The sequence below is a fragment of the Ceratotherium simum genome, chromosome 25, assembly GCF_057802395.1.
Source record: "Ceratotherium simum simum isolate JZ-2026a chromosome 25, ASM5780239v1, whole genome shotgun sequence".
In the NCBI taxonomy this organism is placed as follows: domain Eukaryota; kingdom Metazoa; phylum Chordata; class Mammalia; order Perissodactyla; family Rhinocerotidae; genus Ceratotherium; species Ceratotherium simum.
In genome coordinates this window covers 19,711,759-19,730,277 of record NC_141924.1, presented here as the reverse complement: position 1 = coordinate 19,730,277, position 18,519 = coordinate 19,711,759, and the positions used below count along the sequence as shown (strand labels likewise).

Sequence of the window (18,519 nt, the reverse complement as noted above, 5' to 3'; positions counted from 1 at the left end):
AGAGGGGTCCATATTTCTAATTATTGTGGTTTTCTCCTTCTGGCTGCTTTTTGTATATTTATAAATTATATTTTATTGTATCTGTTTGATAAGTGATTACGTAAGTCTTATCTGATGAATTGTTTAATTTTTAGTTGATGAAACATGTGCACTGCCTGCAACTAAGATCAGCCGTGTAGAGGCACATGCTGCAGTGATGCCATTTTCTGTAAGTATTTGACCTGGAGATGATACATGTTTACAGATGGTTAAGTATGCTTTAAATGCTGAGCAACTTCAGTAGAAATTTATGAAAAGATTCTTGGGTGTCTTCTATTAATGATTTGACATAGATTGAGAAATGAAGGGTTGAATAGGAGAATGTTCACAGTCTGATGTTAAATGAAAAAAGCTGGATAAAAAATAATATATATATATACCGAGGTCCCAATTTTGTTAAAAAATACACAGAATACAAAAACTCACACTCTCCCATGAGTCCACACACATCCATGCTACAATGCTAGATGACTTTCTCCAGGTTGTGGGGCCACAGATAATTCTTATTTCTTTATGCTTTCAACATTTTTCTGTAATAAAATGTGTTACTTTCATAATGAGAAATATGTGCGTGTGTACATATATATGTAAATTACATTAATGGTTTAAAGAATAAAAGGACATGTTATGGAACATATAACTTGAATGGCTCTATTGCTAGCTACTTCATAGGAGAATACCAGAATATTGCAATATTGAGTTAGACATACCTGTAATACATACCTGTAAGGGTAGCCCAGTAATCTCTGACATTAGGTTGTTTTATGGGAGGCCAGAATTGGTCTGCGTGGCACCAAACTTAAAGTGCTGAGAATGTGCCTCACAAATATGCCAAGATTGTCTTAATTAGATAAATATAAAGATAATACATGTGTGTGTATGTGTATATACTTTTTAATTTATTTTTAAATTATCAGTCATTTCAACTGCATTGCTATGAGCAAGAGTTTTAATTTGACCTAATATTTACCTTTTAGATTCTTCAATAATTACCTATAGTTTTAGTTTTCTTTCAATCATAATTTTATGGATTTTGATTGTATATTTACCCTTCATCAGCTTTCACCTTTCCAGAATGTTAATTAAGTCCTACTGTTCTTAGATTTTTCTCAGAGAAGAATTATTAAAATGGACTTTTTTCCTCTTAAATCTATTTTGCAGTGCCTCAGCCAGAGTGGTGTTTGTTATTTTAGTTGGAGCCAGTTGTTTTATAAAAGTTGTTGAAGAGAGTTTTTACAACTTTAAAAATGAAAATTTAAAGCTATTCCTTTTTTTAAACCTTAAAGACTCTAGTTATCTCACTTTGTCATGTGTGATAGCTTAAATAACAAATAATGTGAATTATAAGCATGTACCTCTGCTGTTATATATTTAAGACAGAAATAAATAACTGAAGTGCACATTTGTTTTGAGCTTCTGGAAACAGTGTCTCATTTATAAAGAAGATGGCTTAAAAAGGTTAGTTCCAGGGATAAGTATAATTCACTTATCACTAAAAGTAGCTTAAGGTAGAGAAAGTTTATTTGTCTTAAAGCAAGGTAAAAAATGTAAAACTGTTTGATTTGCTCTCTTTAGTATATACTAAAGTATATTCAAATTGCATTTTAGTTTTGAACATCTTTTCTCCTTTTAGGTTTGGAGAATCACAGGTATTTCAAGTGCAAAGATCACTGAATTTCTGCTAGTTGTTTTTGAATCTAGAAATAAGCCAGCTTGGAATGAATTTTTTCTTATTAGCTCCTTTTGGAGCAAGTTGTAATGTCACACTAAAGGGATTATATTTTCTGAGAGAGTCTCTGAAATGACAATGTTCTATAAAACAGCTGGCATTTTAACATATCACTGATTGGAAAGCATGCTAACTCCAGCCAGGTTGATAGTACAGAGCTACTGACTTGGAGAATGCCTGTCACTCCCTATGTTTGAATTGGCATCCCTGTTTCACTGTCAGTTGACCTAATCTGTTAAGAGTTTATTTACTTATGAGCTGTTAATGTTGTGGTGTTTACCCATATACCTACTTGTAGATCACTGCATGGATTTATTAAATCTTGACATTTTGTATATGCTCAATAAGAGTCTTCATAAATTTTTCTTTCTCTGAAATTAGAAAGAAACTCCTTCAAATCCAGTGGCCACAATGAAAGCAGGAGAACGACAGTGGTGTGATGTAGGAATTTTTAAAAATAATACAGCTTTGGTGAGCCAGTTTTATTTGCTGCCAAAAGGGAAGCAAAGCATCTCAAAGGTAGCTATTGATATATTTTCTACACTGTGAGTTATAACCTCAAGAATGAGATTTTTTTTGTATAACCCTGATTCAGGTCACTTGAATGAGTGAAATTGGGATCTGTTCACAATCTATAATTGAGAGTTCTATATATCTAGTTATCTTGTATTCTTTTTTAAGGCTCTTTGTATAGAATATATCACAAGCTGGTCCTTTAAAAAATCTTATACAACCACTAGGCTGAATTTTGAGTCATAAAAAATAGTCTGGCCAGTATAGATAAGGATTTCTTGAAATATCTCTAATTTTGTTACCTGGTGTGTTTAGAGAATGGAACATTTTTTCTTACCGAGAACTTTTTTTTTCTTGATTTCACAATTAGAAAAATTTAAAAGCCCCTGTAGGCCATTGAATATAATCTAATTTCTCCTTAATTCTGAAGCCCCTTATAGAGGACCTCATATATATAAATGAGACATTAACCCTCTGAGAATTATGAAATAGATAAAGCTCCAAAGCATATTGAACTAATTTTTTTCTGCAGTAGAGAATTTCAGAGAGGGAATTGCCAAGGAAATAGATATTCAGTTTGAATCTCCCAAAGATCTGCACAAATGGAGAATATAACATTTATCATTATATTTTAGTTTCTCTAATATTGCTTCTGGTGTCCCTCTTTTTCATATTGAATTCTTCCAAATCTTGGTAAAAATAGAAATCCTGGTTAATAATTTGTTAGTATTATGCCTAATGAAATTTCTCTTTAGTTTGATTATATATATAAGGAAATATCCATATCTAAGTGCCCAGTAGCTACCGTTTTTTCCCAAAAGAAAGAACATAAAATTTGGAGCCAGTAAACCTGGATTTGAATCATTCATTTCACTGCTCAACATTGTGACCTTGGATAAGTCGCTTTAACCTTTCTGAGACTTAGTTTGGGAGAATATGTAATATCTGCTCCAATATTAATTTTAAAATTAAATTAATTTTAAAATGCTCTATACTACATGCTAGTCACTCCTTTTCTGTCAGGCTTGCTAGCCTATGTCCAAAGGGTGTTGTTCCTGGCTAGTCTATTTGGCAGTAAGTCTTCTGAGATTTCTACTCCAAGTTAAGTTTATATGGAGATGGGATAGTTGTTACTTTGTTTATAATGGTTGTGAATTTTTTTCTACCTTCATACTCTTCATGTGCAGAATACCCTTACATTTCTTTTTAAAATCAGTGATTCTCAACTGGAAAGGGCACTTTTCTTCTGGATAAGAATCACCAATTTATGGGCTTACTTGCTTTTGTATTGGAGGATTCATTCCATATGTGAAAGAGGGAAATAAGTAATGTGAACTAGAACCTTATAATGTAATTCATTCTTTAAAAGTTTTGTTGTTTAATGAAAAAATAATTAATTGCACCTTTTCTTTGACTTTTGCACATATTACATTTTAGATAGGAAATGCAGACGTACCTGACTACAGTTTACTTAAGAAACAAGATCTTGCTCCAGGCACAGGATACAGATTCAGGGTTGCTGCCATCAATGGTTGTGGAATCGGCCCTTTCAGCAAAATCAGTGAATTTAAAACTTGTATTCCTGGTTTTCCTGGAGCTCCTTCTGCAGTCAGAATTTCAAAGGTGAGACGTCAGGTTCAAGACTTGGTGATTTAAATTATTGAAACTTTGTACGTGAAGTAAAACTGTGAGTTTCGAGATTCTTGTTAGTGTCTGATGAAATGAGAGATCTCTAAAAGGGGTGAATTAAAAGTTAAAAAATATTTCTTGCTAATCACTCTTGATATTTTTAAGGATCAGATTTCAAGCAGAATTACAGCATCCAAATTACAGAAAGTCAGAGAAATCTGTATGCTTCTTAATATTAATTTTGTTCTTATTATGCAAACAAAGAGTTTGTGCTAGAGAATTTTAATAGAACACGTGAAATTGGATTATATTTTATCCTAAGGACCTGTGTCTCCTTAGAGAAGTAAAGGTCTGCTTTCAGGTAAGAAAAATCCCTTTCTTAGCATAGTACAGGCAGACATCTAAGCCTAGTTATGTTTTTGAAAAGTGGGCATAAATTAAATATTATAGATTCAATGAAGGTAGATTTTTAAAAATCAACAATAAAATTTCTAACATCTAATGTAATTGCTTTAGCGGAAAGCAGTATTTTGTGTTCTAAAGATAGATTCAACATAATAAATGATATCAGAGAAAACTTCAGAACCTTTACCTGTTTTTTTTTTTTCCCGTCTCTTCAAGAATGTTGAGGGTATCCATCTTTCCTGGGAACCTCCAACTTCACCTTCTGGAAATATTTTGGAATATTCAGCCTACTTGGCTATCCGCACAGCACAAATTCAAGATAATCCAAGTCAACTTGTGTTTATGAGGATTTATTGCGGTCTTAAGACTTCATGTATAGTAACTGCTGGGCAACTTGCAAATGCACATATTGATTATACATCCAGGCCTGCCATTGTGTTCAGGATATCAGCAAAGAATGAAAAGGGATATGGACCAGCTACACAAGTTCGATGGCTTCAAGGTAACAATAAAAAAGCACCTTTAAATTGAATTTTTTTTTTACTGAAGCTATTGTGATGATTATTTATTAGTAACTGGTTATGAAGATTTGTCATTTAAAAGAGTGTTCTCTGACTGTATTTCTGGCAGTTATGAGTTTGAGTTTGTAAATTGTTCTTAAAATGTATTTGCTCAATTCTAGATCCAAATAAAAATAGAAAAGAAGCAAAGACTCTCTGAAAATTAGTATATGGATTCTTCCTTAAAGTTATAGCTCTTTTATAAAGGAAAATAGTAAAATTAAGATAAAAACTAGAAGGCTTTATTACTCCAATATCTTTTATAAAGGCCATGTAACTCAGTCATCCTAGAGTTATTGAGATGATTCTAGTAACTGGCTGTTGTACACTGTGCAGTCTTATATGGTAAATGTTCTCTACACATTGTAAAGGCCCTGTCTTTGAGTTCTCCCTCTCACTTTATTCTATATGAGCAGTGGTCCTCTAACAGTTGTCTTCTACTGGATAATATTTGTGATACTGATTTTAGTAGCCGTTTGATTCATTTCTTTGTTTACCTACAGTTAGCACAGAGCTTAAATTAAAAAAGAAAGAGGCAAGTTCAGAAATTCTGCTTTAGAATTTTTATTATTTTCCAAGAATCATGGCAAAATACAAAAAGAATAATGGATTTTCTTGATTCAGACCAGGCTGATATATTGGAATGTATTTTTGGCCAAAGCACTTAACTTATCTGGCCCTCAGTTTCCTCACTAATAGATGAGAGAGTTAAAAGAATTTACCTTTAAGGTCCCTTTCAGCACTGAAATTCTGTATTTTCATCAGAAGTGAAGTATATCCCTGAACATTTTCATATCTGTCTTAATGACTCTAACTTTGCTTTTGCTGAAATTAAAATGTTCATAATTTAAAATCCAGAATTCAAGTATGTCCTCCTTATTGCAGAAAGAAAGAAGCACCTTAACAGGACACAGCTTTTGAAATAATGTTTTAAGCATTTGTAAGATTTTTGTAAATGCTCTAAATGTTTTATTTTTGCATTGTTTTTACCTCGAAATTGTATAAACTTTTTTACAACTGAAATATAAGCATTAGACAGCTTACTCAGGTTCCATTACAACCTTAAAGATGCAGATAGGCATTATAGATATTCTGCTACAGGTAACTTGTTTTAAACCTTTTAGGAATTTCATAGTTCCACTGCCTATTCAAATCTGGAATGAATATACAGAGCAATAATTGCAGAAAAGATATTTCAAACTAAGAGCTGCAGTAACTGCAGAGGCACAGGTCTGTCTTTTTACACCATGTAACCTTATGCCAGTTTAGGTTGACTGAGTAGCTATGTCCTCAAACTTCATGTATAATACTCCCAGCAAAGATGGATTTAATTGTGCAGAATTGATATATATGTATGTTCCAGTTACTAATTTAAAGTGTATAGAATATTTTAATATATAATTTTTGTAAAGAACTGGGGTTTTTATACTACAGTATTTGTAATTAATGTGTCTCACGAATTAAGTTTCTCTTGAAGAAAATATGCAAACTGTTAGACACGTCATGGGTGATTTCCAAACTCTAAAGGTAAAATAAATGCACTACTATGGTGTTGTTAGAATACCTTTTTTGTGGCTGTATGAATCTTTCATCTTTAAATGTGTACTTTACAAACAATGTTTACAAGGAGCTTCTCTGGTTTGTTGTCCCAGCACCTCCCTTGGTGAGAGCTTCATTCTGCATTTGTTTAACTCATATGCTTTGCTTTTGGCATATGCTTGCTTTTTGCACTAGTAGAATTTTAACTTACCTCATTATGATGTTTGTAATCATTTGTATAGCTTCCATAATATGTCTGATATAGTCTAAACAAATAATAACCAAAGTTAAAATAAATGGTAAGCAGTTTTGCACACGTTCAATGCTAGGGTTTGTTGTGTATGTGTGTGTTTAGTTATAAAAAGAGTAAGAATGGAAAGTTATAGTAACTACATGTTTTAAGCCCAATTATTTTAATGATCCATTTGCTTTATTAGGAAAAGATCTGGCTTTTAACCCCTTATTCTCTGCATTAATTAACGATTTGCATCTTGAAGCACTTCTTTTAAGGACAAGGAATAAGTTGACTTTAAGCAAAGAATAGAATATTTGTTTGAATGTGTACATTTATACTATTTAGTATTTGGTTTAGTTTACTTTGCTTAAATGCCTCTAGTATTCTAGACCAGGAGGTAAATATGAACCTGTGGTTCTAAGGTATGTCTTATTTTCTAGAAAGAAAGGCAGTCTTTCTATACCAAGGGATTCGTTAAAATAACAAATGTTTTTGCTTTGAGAATTAGCCCAGATTCTGTTATTATTTTTGGCATTTGTACATTAAGCACTAGTCACATTTATCTCTCTGATAAGATTGGTGACTGAAAGATGCCACTGAGAAATCTCTGTGGCTTTGACGTTAATAGTTAATAAGAAATCTTTGAGCTGTGTGTTCATGAATAGAATGGATTAGGGTAAATAACAAGAGAAGTGCATTTAGCTTCTTATGATTTGCACATTTTCTAAGTGAAGATCCCTTTGAGTAGTAGTGGGCTATATCATGCAGATATCTTTTGTAAGATTTACAGAGTTAAATTGCTTTCTTTACTCCTCCAAGCTGAATAAGCAATTCAGATGTACAAGCCTTTGTGCCACAGTCCTCTTCCTGGACTCTGCAACTTTGGTTCACATATATAGTAAAAATATTTTGATGTTGCATGCTCTTAGAATTATGTTTTCTGAAATATTGTATTGGCTTCATTTTAGTTTAGTAAACTGTTTCGGCAATTTAACTAGAAATAGGATATTATAAACTTGTATCTGCATTTAAAAAAAAAAAACAGAAATAATCTGATTGCATGTGTGAGGCCCCCCCTGCTCTATAACCCAATCACATAAATATTATCATCTGTAAGAAGGTGAAACTTGATCCATTATTTCAAAGACTTGTAGACTAGCAAAGATTTGTTCTGGTTAGAGATATGGTCTACTATTACTGAAGATATTTTTATTTTTAAAAATTGCAGCACTTGTAGCATACAAATCATTTGTAACATTGGATATGAAGAGATTATTAGTATTTAAAATTATTGTAGTCATCTGATCATAAATGAAATAGTTTGCAAAATAGACTTGGTCTTTGACCATTTAAGGTATAACTGACAGTTATGTTTTCCAAGACTGATTTTAGGCAGTTTTATGTATTGTATACCAATGATATGTAAAATAAAGCACCTTTTCTACCATAAGCAATTACAGGTGTTATTTATTTTGAACTACATGAAAGAAAAATTAATGATGGTAGAGTAAATCTGTAGAAATGTTGATTTTATATCATTGGCTTAAAATAATATAGGCAGTCTCATAAAGAATGGATTGTGTCTGAAAACTTGTTTTTAAATTAGTGGGTTGTGTTTGGGAGTCATTTTCTTATAGAAATGTAAAGCCTGTCTAACCCTTACTGTGGCTGAACTCATTCCTTTGAAAGTAAAAAGGCAAATGGCTCCAAGAAGCAGTCTCAACTTGTTGTCACCTCTTTTTTGTCTTCTATTTACTCTTAATTTTTTTTTCTTTATGCTTTTCACCCATTTTAATTCACAGTAGCCAGGCTTCTATCCTGCTACTTCATCAAAATGGCTCTAGCAAAGGTCAGAGATAACTTTCCAGTTCCCAAATCCAGTGTATTCTTTCGTTGTATTTAATCTAGTCATTTGAAACTTGTAACCGCTGCCTTGACACCTGCGCGTTTTCGTGGTCTCTGTGACCCCACGCTCTCTACCCTTCTTGTGTGCCTCCTCCTGCCTGCAGTCCTGTTTCCACTCTCGCCTGGCTCTCTTCCGTTTCTCAAGATTCAGGTCAAATGTTGCCAACCTGATGAGGCTTTCCTGACATACTCCATTTCCAGGTAGCTTCGACCCCTTCTTCTTGTGCCTCCACTGTCCTTTGTTAAATCTTCTGTCATAGCAGCCTAAAAACTTTGTGCCCTGACTCATTAGCATTGTTCCTCTCCCTCTGCCAGGTGGTAGGTCTTTGAGGCAGAGACTGGGTCTTTATATCTCTTCCATGTCAGCCATTTAGCTGGTACTTAACTATTTCAGTAAATGGTTAAAGAAAATGGTCTCCTTTCATCTCGCCATACTCTCATTCCCACCTTTCAAATTGGGGTCAAATTGGGAGGGCGGCTTTGACAGGGAAAGAGATTTTAGCAGATTTACTAAGCCTCTGGAGGAAATACAAACTCAAGCTTTGTCTTAACCTACCCTGCTATTACATAGGTTCCTAAGAAAATTCTGGGATAAAGAAGGGATGTGTCACATATTTACTAGGCTAAAAGGGATTTAATGTAGGTATGTATAGATTTCAAGAGGAAGTCTTTGATCTAAAAAGATCTGAGCATTTAGTAAAATCACCTGGGCATTGCTGGATTGTGATTTTTAACATTAGATGATCAAGAAAATGAGCTAAAAATATTTCCAGAGTTAATCTTTCTGGTTTCCGTATAGAAAAGCCATAGGCAATTGTGTAACATTAGAAAAAATTCCCTACCTATTTAAGCACAGGGAGCTGCTGGAAGACACGGAACACCAGCATTAGAACCACACTGGATTCTGCTGCATATCAAGTCAGGTCACTGTTGTCACCTCCGAGCTTATAGGATAAAGGATTCTTACACTCCTGGAAAACAAGATGACATTGGCACACCTTCCTTCCATGTTTCCCAGTTATAGTTGGGAGTCCCTATACTAATCTATTTCTATAACTCAGGAAAAGTTTTTGTTTTTTTATCATGCCTGGAAAAACATGAACTACAACATTCTGGGGAGGAACAATAAATTCTGTAAACTGAATGAAGAAAGAAAAGGCTATAAAATCCAAGTATACCAGCCTCCTTGTTCAAAATAGATTTCTATATTTTTTAGTATCCATTTGCTTCTTTCTTGTCCTCTGCAGAACTAAAATAAGGAAAATGTCCACTTGTGGGACTATTAATCTCAGCAAGTTCATCTGAAACTGAGTGTGAGGTTCTGTTGTTTTGTGTATTTGGTATCTTGAAGAAAGTAAATTGAGCAAGGGCCTGGTACTTAAAGGTCATCAAATCTGCAATCTGACTGCCACTCCTGCCACTACCTCAAATTGAAGAGTCTTGAGAATACAGAGTTACGAAGCCTTTGGCCTCGGATAGAAAGAAGACTAGGAAGTCACAGGTATGAGGCTGTGGAGGCAACAGAAGGATTCCCTGTTTCCCTATTTGATTTTGCTGGTTCAAGAAAAAGTCTTTGCAGAGTACTCAAAGATGTCAGGGTGTTTACATATAACCCCTGAAAATAAAAGTACCAAAAAGTATGAATTGGTGGCATATCAGATATGAAAGGTATAACAGAGAAGGAAATGGCCCCCCATCCTACCTACTTCCCCTTCCTGGTCTCCTTATCACCCAGAGACAAGAAGCTAAAGGATACATCATTCCTTAGCTTGAGAAGTGAGGAAGGCACAAAGAGAACTCTTTGGGTCTGAGCATATACAGGTTAAAAATAAAAGGTAACAGCTAGTATTTGTTTCTGAACGTAGAGTAACTCTGTCCACTAGTAAATCATGGTCCAACAAATGTCCAGCTCTGACCAAAAGGATTATCCATTCCTCTTCCTATCTGAGGAGATACAGTAGAAGTTACCTAAGAACTTGAGAAAGGTTCCCTCCTAATTTCTGTTTCCTGTTGGGGAGGGAGGAAAAAGCTACAGGTATAATAAATACCATCCAGTGTAACAAAGGTGTGGATGGTTCACTTATGGCAGCATGGCACGGAAGAGAATGGGCCGAGTTCTGAAGGTCCAACTGTTTGATCCAAAATCATCCTGCTATCCGTTGCACTTTAGCACCCCCTGGTGGCATTGTCCATTCCAGCTTAAATATGGGTAAGATTTTGGGTCTGGAACTATCTGGTGAGTTGGCACCCCTGTGTTAGACCCAGCTGGGGAGATTGGACCTGGAGAATACACTTTCTCCTTCCCCATTTCCTGGGCATGGGTTGCCAGCCATTTGCTGCCGGGCCTAGTCTACCACTTTCACCAACTCCCTAACCCAAGATGATAACTTTAGCCTGCCCTGTTAGGGTAGAGGGGATGGAGCAAATGTTTCAAGACCTATTTTTTTTTTTTTCAAATTTAAAATCGTATACCAAAATTTATAGCTAATTCCCTGAATCAGGAGAAATTGCACCTTAAGTATGTCTTGTTTAATCAGCAAAATGGCACTGCTGGAGGTGACCTTGGCAGACATGATTGCAAAATTATGATGGCATTTGTGTGACCATGCTGGCACCTGTTATTGATCAATGTGGAGAGACAGTCAATAGCCACCATGCACTTTCTGTGTGTACTTAACACATAAATGCATTGTTAGGAGAATGTGCCAAAGGGAATTTTTCCTTTTGAAAGTCAACAGAATTTAGTAAATAGGCAGTGTCTTTGTCAGTTTATTTTGGTATTTGCATCACCTATCAGTTCATTCTTTGCTTTATACAAATAATTATACCCAGTGAACAAAGTAACCCGTTAACCAGAATCATGCCAGTGACTCTGAGGCAACTTGGCAGAGCAGTCCTATCATACTGCCACCTCGTTGGATCCTGACCCTATGGGAACCTAGCTCACTTCTGTGAGGAATAGCCCATACTCATTCCTTTCTTCATATTATCTTGTGCTTTTTCCCTACCCGTTACAATAATTGGCTGATTTGCAGTGCACAGCAGTGGCTGAAACATGGGGAGATGTTCCTTCTCTTTGTTGATGATGTATTGCATAACCTTCTATCTTTTTTCTTTTAAAATATTTGTTGTGAAATAAATAAAATGATCATGCATATGCCCAACTTTCAGCTTAAGAACTATAACATTCTCAGAAGCCTAGAATCCCCCATTTTCCTCTCTCCTCACACACCACGAGGTAAACATTAATCTGGATTTTTTAATAATTCTCATGTTTTTATTTGTGGTTTTACCATCTATGTATGTATCCCTGATAATATGTTGTTTAGATTTACCTGGTTTTGAGCTTTTGTGTAAGTAGTATCATGCTGTAAGTACTCTTCTGTGACTTCTTTCTGACATTGTTTTTGAGATTCCCATCCATGTTTATGCATGTAACCGTATTTCATTTGTTTTCACTGCTGTATAGTATTCCATTATGTGACTGTATCACAGTTTATTTATCTGTTCTTCTGTTCATGGAGATTTGGATTGTTTTCAGTTTTTGGCTATTATGCATGATGCTGCTATGAACATTCTGCCAATTACAATGTAAGCTCCGTGTGGGCAGGGATTTTGTGTGATTTGTCTGATTTGTCTGTTTAGATATTCACAATGTCTAGAACAATGCCTGGCACATGGTAGATGCTCGGTAAATATTTGGGGAATGAATGAATTCTTGTACATGTCTCCTGGTGCACATGTACAAGAGCTGCTCTAGGGTAGTTGTTTTCAAAGTGTGAGGCCTTTTCAGGGGGTCTGAGGACAAAACTATTTTCATAAGAATACTAAGATACTATTTGTCCTTTTCAGTCTCGTTTTTCACGAGTTTTAAATATTTCTCAGATATATGATGACATCATCACTCTGACAGCTAACTCTGACAGCTAATCAAGTATGTACTCGTGTAATTTTGTGTTTTGAAAATGTCTGTTTTAATTTCTAATATAGTAAATATTGATAAACATAACCCACATGAACAACAGCAATTTGATGTCCTCAGTAATTTTTAAGGATGTAAAGAAGTTCTGAGACCAAAAATTTGAGAACTGCTCTAAGAAGCGGGTTTTATTTGGTCAAGCTGAACTGTTGTCTAAAGCATCTGTACCAATTTCCACTCCACTGGCAGTGGTGGAGTGTCATTGCTCCACATCTTAGCAAACACTTGGTCTTGATTGTCTTTTATATTTGCCAGTTGGATGCCTATTATATGGTGTCTTACTGTGGGTTAAATTTGCATTTCCCTGATTACTAATAATATTGAGCATTTTAAAAATATATATAAACGTGTTTCCTCTTCTGTGAAGTACCTATTCATGTGTTTTGCTCATTTTTCTATCGAGTATGTGTCTTTTTTTCATTGATTCATATTATTTCTTTATGTATTCTGGATGCCAATCCTTTGTCAGTTAAACATGTTGCCTATATCTTCTCCCAGTTTGTGTATTATCTTTTGTAATTGTATTGAATCTGTTGGTCAGCTTGGAGAAAATTGATATCTTTTCAATAATGGGTCTTTCCTAGCCAAAAACATTGTGTATCTCTCCATTTATTTGGTCTTCTTTTAATATCTCTCAATAAACTTTGATAATTTTTCTCCAGGCCTTCATGTCTTATATTAGATTTCTTCCTAGGAGTTTTATATTTTTTAATGCTGTGGTAAGTTTTTTAAAAATTACTTTCTGTTCTAACTGGTTGTTGCTGATTATGGATATATTGTTGCTATGTGCTGATTTTGGATCCAGCAACCATGCTAAAGTTTTATTAGTTCTAATAATGGATCTAGATGTCCTTTTGAATTTTTTATATAATCATATCATCTGCAAATAGTGGCAGTTTTCTTCTTTTCTGATCCTTATACCTTTTTAAAAATTTTTTTCTACATTTCTACACCAGCTAGGACCTGTAGTACAGTGTTGAAAAGAACTGATAATGAACATCCTTGTCATAGCCCCAGTTTAAAGAGAATGCTTTCAACATATCAGTTCGGTATGTTTGTTTTTTTCCATAAATGGCCTTTATCAAGCTAAGGAGATTCTCTTCTATTTCTAGTTGCTAATAGTTGTATTATGAATGGATGTTGAATTTTACTGAATGCTTTTTTTCTCATCTATTTAAATGGTGCAATTGTTTTCTCTTTTAATGTCAATGTATTAAATTATGGTAGTTGACTTTTTAATATTGAACCAACCTTTAATTCCTAAGATAAATCCAAGTTGGTCATTGTGTGTGTGTGTGTGTGTATGTGTGTTTTAATACATTGCTGGACTCAATTTGCCAATATTTTGTTTAGGATTTTTGTTCCTATGTTCATGAGTGAAATCAGCCTATAATACTCCTTTCACGTCCTGTCATTGCCTGGTTTTGGTATCAAGGTTATACTAGCCTCGTGAAATGAGTTTTTCAATTGTCTAGAAGAGTTTAAGATCGGAACTTGTCTTTAAAGCCATTTGGTCATGAAGAGAAGATTTTAACTATTGATTCCATTTCTTTAAAGGTTATAGGGTCATTAGGATTTTGTATTATTCTTGAGTCAGTTTTACTTAATAAATTTTTCTAAGGATTTCATTTCATCTTAGTTTAAATTTTTTTTGATATTGTTATCCATATTATCTTTGTATCTTTAGTTTTCCACAACATCTTTAGTTATGAACTTTTTTCATTCCTATTTGTTTCTACCTTCTCATTTTTTTCTTCCAGAGGTTTGACTATTTAACCCATTAGTTATTTTATTTTATTATTTTTATTTATTTATTTTTTTGGTGAGGAAGACCAGCCATGAGCTAACATCACACTTAATCACTTGCGCCACTGGGCCGGCTCCCCCATTAGTTATTTTAAAAGTATATTTCCAAATGCCAGGGGTGTTACAGTTGTCTTAATCTTTATTTCTAATGTCATTTCCCTAGAGAATATGAGCTGTAAGATTTCAGTTTTCTGAAATTTGAGACTAGCTTTATGATTTATTGTGTGATCAGTTTTTATACATACTCCATGTATACTTGAAAAGAGTGTATTCCCTAGTTGTCCATTAGATCAAAACTTATTAGTTGTGCTGTGCAGATCTTTTCTTTACTGATTTAGCTTATACTTGATTTATTTCCTGAAGAGTCTCAAGATCTCATTATGATAGATTCCTCAGTTTCTCTTGAAGTTGTATTTGCTTTCTTTTTCTTTTGGCTTTATGATTAGATGCATACTAATTTAGAATTTTTTTAATCTTCCCTGGTGAGTTGAACTAGGGAAGATTATAATTATGTAGTGACTCTATCTCCGAATGCTGTTGCCTTCATTTTGTTGCTGTTGTTACTATAGCAATATTTTGGTTAGTCTTTATCTGAATATCTTAGATCTTTCTTTGGCCTTATATTTTGAGTTTGCAGAAGACACACTTAAAAGATAAGGCCAAAGACGATCTGTCTTTTTAACTGGATAGTGTAGTACATTTATATTTATTGTGATTACAAATATAAGTTGGATTTATTTCTAGGTCCTCATCATAAACTATGTCTTTTTTTTTGTCCACTCCCTTCTTGCCTTGTCTTTCATTTTTTATTTTCTTACCCTTTTTTTCCCCTCCTCTATTTGTTGGGTTTTTATTTTCAATTACTATATTTTTCTCTTGTGAGTTCTATTTGGTTTTAAATCTTCTTTGTTCTCTGTGTAATCTTTTGCTTCTTATTCATATCTTCCATGCTTCTATTCCTTTACACATCATTAATTTTTCCTGTGTTGATACCAATATCGAGTCTTTGTGGGTGCTTCTACTATTGTATAAACTGTTGTTTTCCACTCATGGTGCAATTTTCCCTTCAGTTTTTTGATATTTTCAACTTATTTTCCTTGGAAAATGGGATTTTAAGTATGAACAGAAATTGAGATCTTTGAGAGAATTTGCTCTGCCAGACACCAAGGAGCTACTAACCTAAGACTACTTTAAATTATTAGCTTGAAGCTTCCGTGATTTCAGATCACAAACCTTGAGGGCTGGCCTGTGATCATGAATTTGACGGTGGTGATGATTTATCCCCCTCCACACAGCACCAAAATTGAGACAGGCAAGGTTCCTTGCTGCCCACTTCTCTGTGGTGGCCTTACCAGACTCCAGCCTAGGGGAGCCTTAGGCTTTCTGTCCAGTCCCCCCTCTACTGCTGGTTCAATAGAACCCTCAGGGCAAAAGCAGCCTTCGGTGCTGGCTTACCTCACAGGTTTCCTATTTTCACTTCATATTTGGAGTTTTGCAGATAACTTACTTTCATGTCAACTCAATGATAAATTTTCAAAGTCATTTAATATTACTTTACATTGTTTCTTTTATTTTATTCAGCATTTGGTTTTGTAAACCAGGAATTATTGAGGGTATCTAGACTGTCTTACTCTTGGAAATGAAGTCTAAATTAAAATGTGTGCTTTTTGCCCTTGATATGAGTAGGAAACATGGTAATTTATAGTCTATACAGAATTATAGGATGCCTAGTTCTCTCCTTTGCACCATCCTGCAAGAAAGCACTCTTATGGTATGGGGACTGCTACTTGCAAGGTTGGAAATGTACAGCAAGAAACCTTTTTTTTTTGTTATACTCTTCCTCCAGAGTAAGGAATGGCTGTTAGCCCAAATATTACTCCTTTGTGTTGTTTGATTAGTGATTGCTTTGGTCTGAAAAAAGGATTTGGACTTGGTTTCTTATAAACCTAACATTGGGGATTATATAGGCATGAAAGAGCCTTCTTGGGATACTTGTTCTGGCTGAAAGGCACTGTCTGTTATGACTTGTCTTTGCCCAGCAACTTGTTTTCAACCAATTATCCAGTTTTTAAGGTTCAGAAATATCTCATTCAGATATACTCTGAAATTGAGCCCTGGAAAACAGGTGCAAAAGAAAGGCACAAACCTTACTGTTTGCTCCCAAAGACACTCAAGAAAGACCTAAATTATACCTTAAAGAGGTAAGAGTTTATGCTGCAGTGTCAGAATTTTTTCATCTTATATATTTTTGTGGAAGATGGAGAAATTACCTATCAACTTGTAATTTCCTCCCCTAAAACTAATATGTGGCCATTCGGTTTCTACAGAAAGAGCCAGCACATATTTTACTGACTTGACTTGCACATTTGCTGGCGTTAACCTTGGCAAAGGAGTTTTTGTAATACATTGACTTGCACAGGTATCTATTTAATATGCATTGCAAAAGGAAGCTGTCTCCCGAGTAAGGTCAGGGAAAGCTGTAACTAGTTAGGCAAGCTTACATCTTGAAAGGTGATGGCCAGAAGCCAGAGAAATGAATCCATCCCAATGCCAGCTGTGGCCCATGATTTGAAGGGATTCTGCCTTATGGTTTTAAAATCCTTAAAATTAGGTATTAAAAGAAACGTAGTCTTGAAAGAATATCTAAAAGGTGACAGCAGCCACCGTATAGGCTGTGTTACAGAACTACTCAGTTTTGGGTGGTGCCATTTTCTGTATTTGGTGATTAGTATGTTTTTACAAAAGTTGTAAAGGTTCTCCTGATGAAGTTTAAGCAGAAACCTGAAGGATGAGTGGGACTTAGCCAGGCAAAAAGAATGTTCTAGGCAGAGGGAAGTATGTGTTTAACGCCATGGCAGAGGGGTGGGAGGAGGCAAAGAACTTGGCACAAGGAGCCAAGAGATCAGGGTGGCTGGAGCATTACAAGCAAGAGGAAGCTCAACTGGGTGAAGTGAGCAAAGGAACATTTCCAGCCCTACAAGAAACTATAATTAAAACTATTTTTCAGGCAGTATACTACAGCTCCTTGAAAAACAGAGTAGGGTATTTCTATTGTTTACTCATGTGCACACTATATGATGAATATATATTGACCTTAAAGTCATATTATTACATAAATAATATATAAATTGTCCACTTCAGGAGACCAAAAATATACATTTAAAATAGACTAGCTTTTGGTAAAGATCTGACCCCTTATCACTAATTTGAGTGACTCAGAAGTATTTTATCACATAAAGCAACAAATATTGTCTTGTTTTGGACTATTGATAAAATAACTTTTCCCTAAAAGAAAAAATATTTTTTAAAACAATCTTGCACACACAAGATTACATTCTTGGAAAATGGTAGAAACTTTTTTCATTTTTCATGCCTAATTGCTATTGCTGAAGAAATCCTTTTAGTTGGGCCCTCATACCTATGTTCAATAGCATTATTCAAGGTAACTGGTACTCTTGTAACCCACTAAGGCAATCCAGAAATAAGGCATATAGGCATGTTTTTGAAGAAAGGAAAATACTGCATAGCTATTACACTGTAGGAGGAAAAAAAATACAAATAGCTTAAAACATCATCATACCCAAGTATATTACATTAGGGAGGTAGTATTAAAAAAAAAAATTCTCTCTGGACTAAAGCATCTCCGTTATAATCAAGTAGTGAGGGGATAGATGGGATGAAGTCCCTTCTATCCATGATTTAGTCACTGAAGCCCATTCCTCTCTTAGATACTCATAAAAGCAATATGTATAAAGTTATTTAAAAAAAAAAACACTTTTAGGTTAATATAGGAACTTATATACTTGAAGTTCTGGGGGAAAGCAAACATGACATTCAATTAAATGCAACATAGGCCAAATAAAAAGCCAACACTACCTCTCACGTGCATAGAAGATCACGTACCATGCCAATGTTCTTTCAGAGTATGAAGGCCATATAACCCAAATTTGACCTGATTTTACCTAGTCTTACAAGTTTTAGTACTACCAGCAAATTATTAAATTTAGAAATTTGTTTTGGTATATATCGTAAAGTTGTCTAATTCCTTTTTTATCTGATTCTTAAACATAACCCAATCTTTAGTTGTAGAGAAAGAATCGGATAACCAAAGACTAAGTGCTTTTATCAGTTATATAGTGACATACTGCCTGGATCAAATGGAAGATATTTAAAAATACAC

General features: G+C 34.5%; 1 protein-coding gene across 1 annotated transcript in view; it reads left to right on the top strand.

The window, feature by feature from the left end:
* HCFC2 (host cell factor C2) overlaps positions 1-13,266 on the top strand; it is a 43,705-nt gene extending 30,439 nt beyond the window's left edge. The window contains exons 12-15 of the mRNA XM_004418043.2: positions 135-208; positions 2,150-2,287; positions 3,719-3,904; positions 4,532-13,266. Coding sequence (XP_004418100.1) covers positions 135-208; positions 2,150-2,287; positions 3,719-3,904; positions 4,532-4,846 — 713 coding nt within the window. The 3' untranslated portion in view covers positions 4,847-13,266. The remainder of the gene's footprint in view (positions 1-134; positions 209-2,149; positions 2,288-3,718; positions 3,905-4,531) is intronic.
* The last annotated feature ends 5,253 nt before the right edge of the window (positions 13,267-18,519 follow it).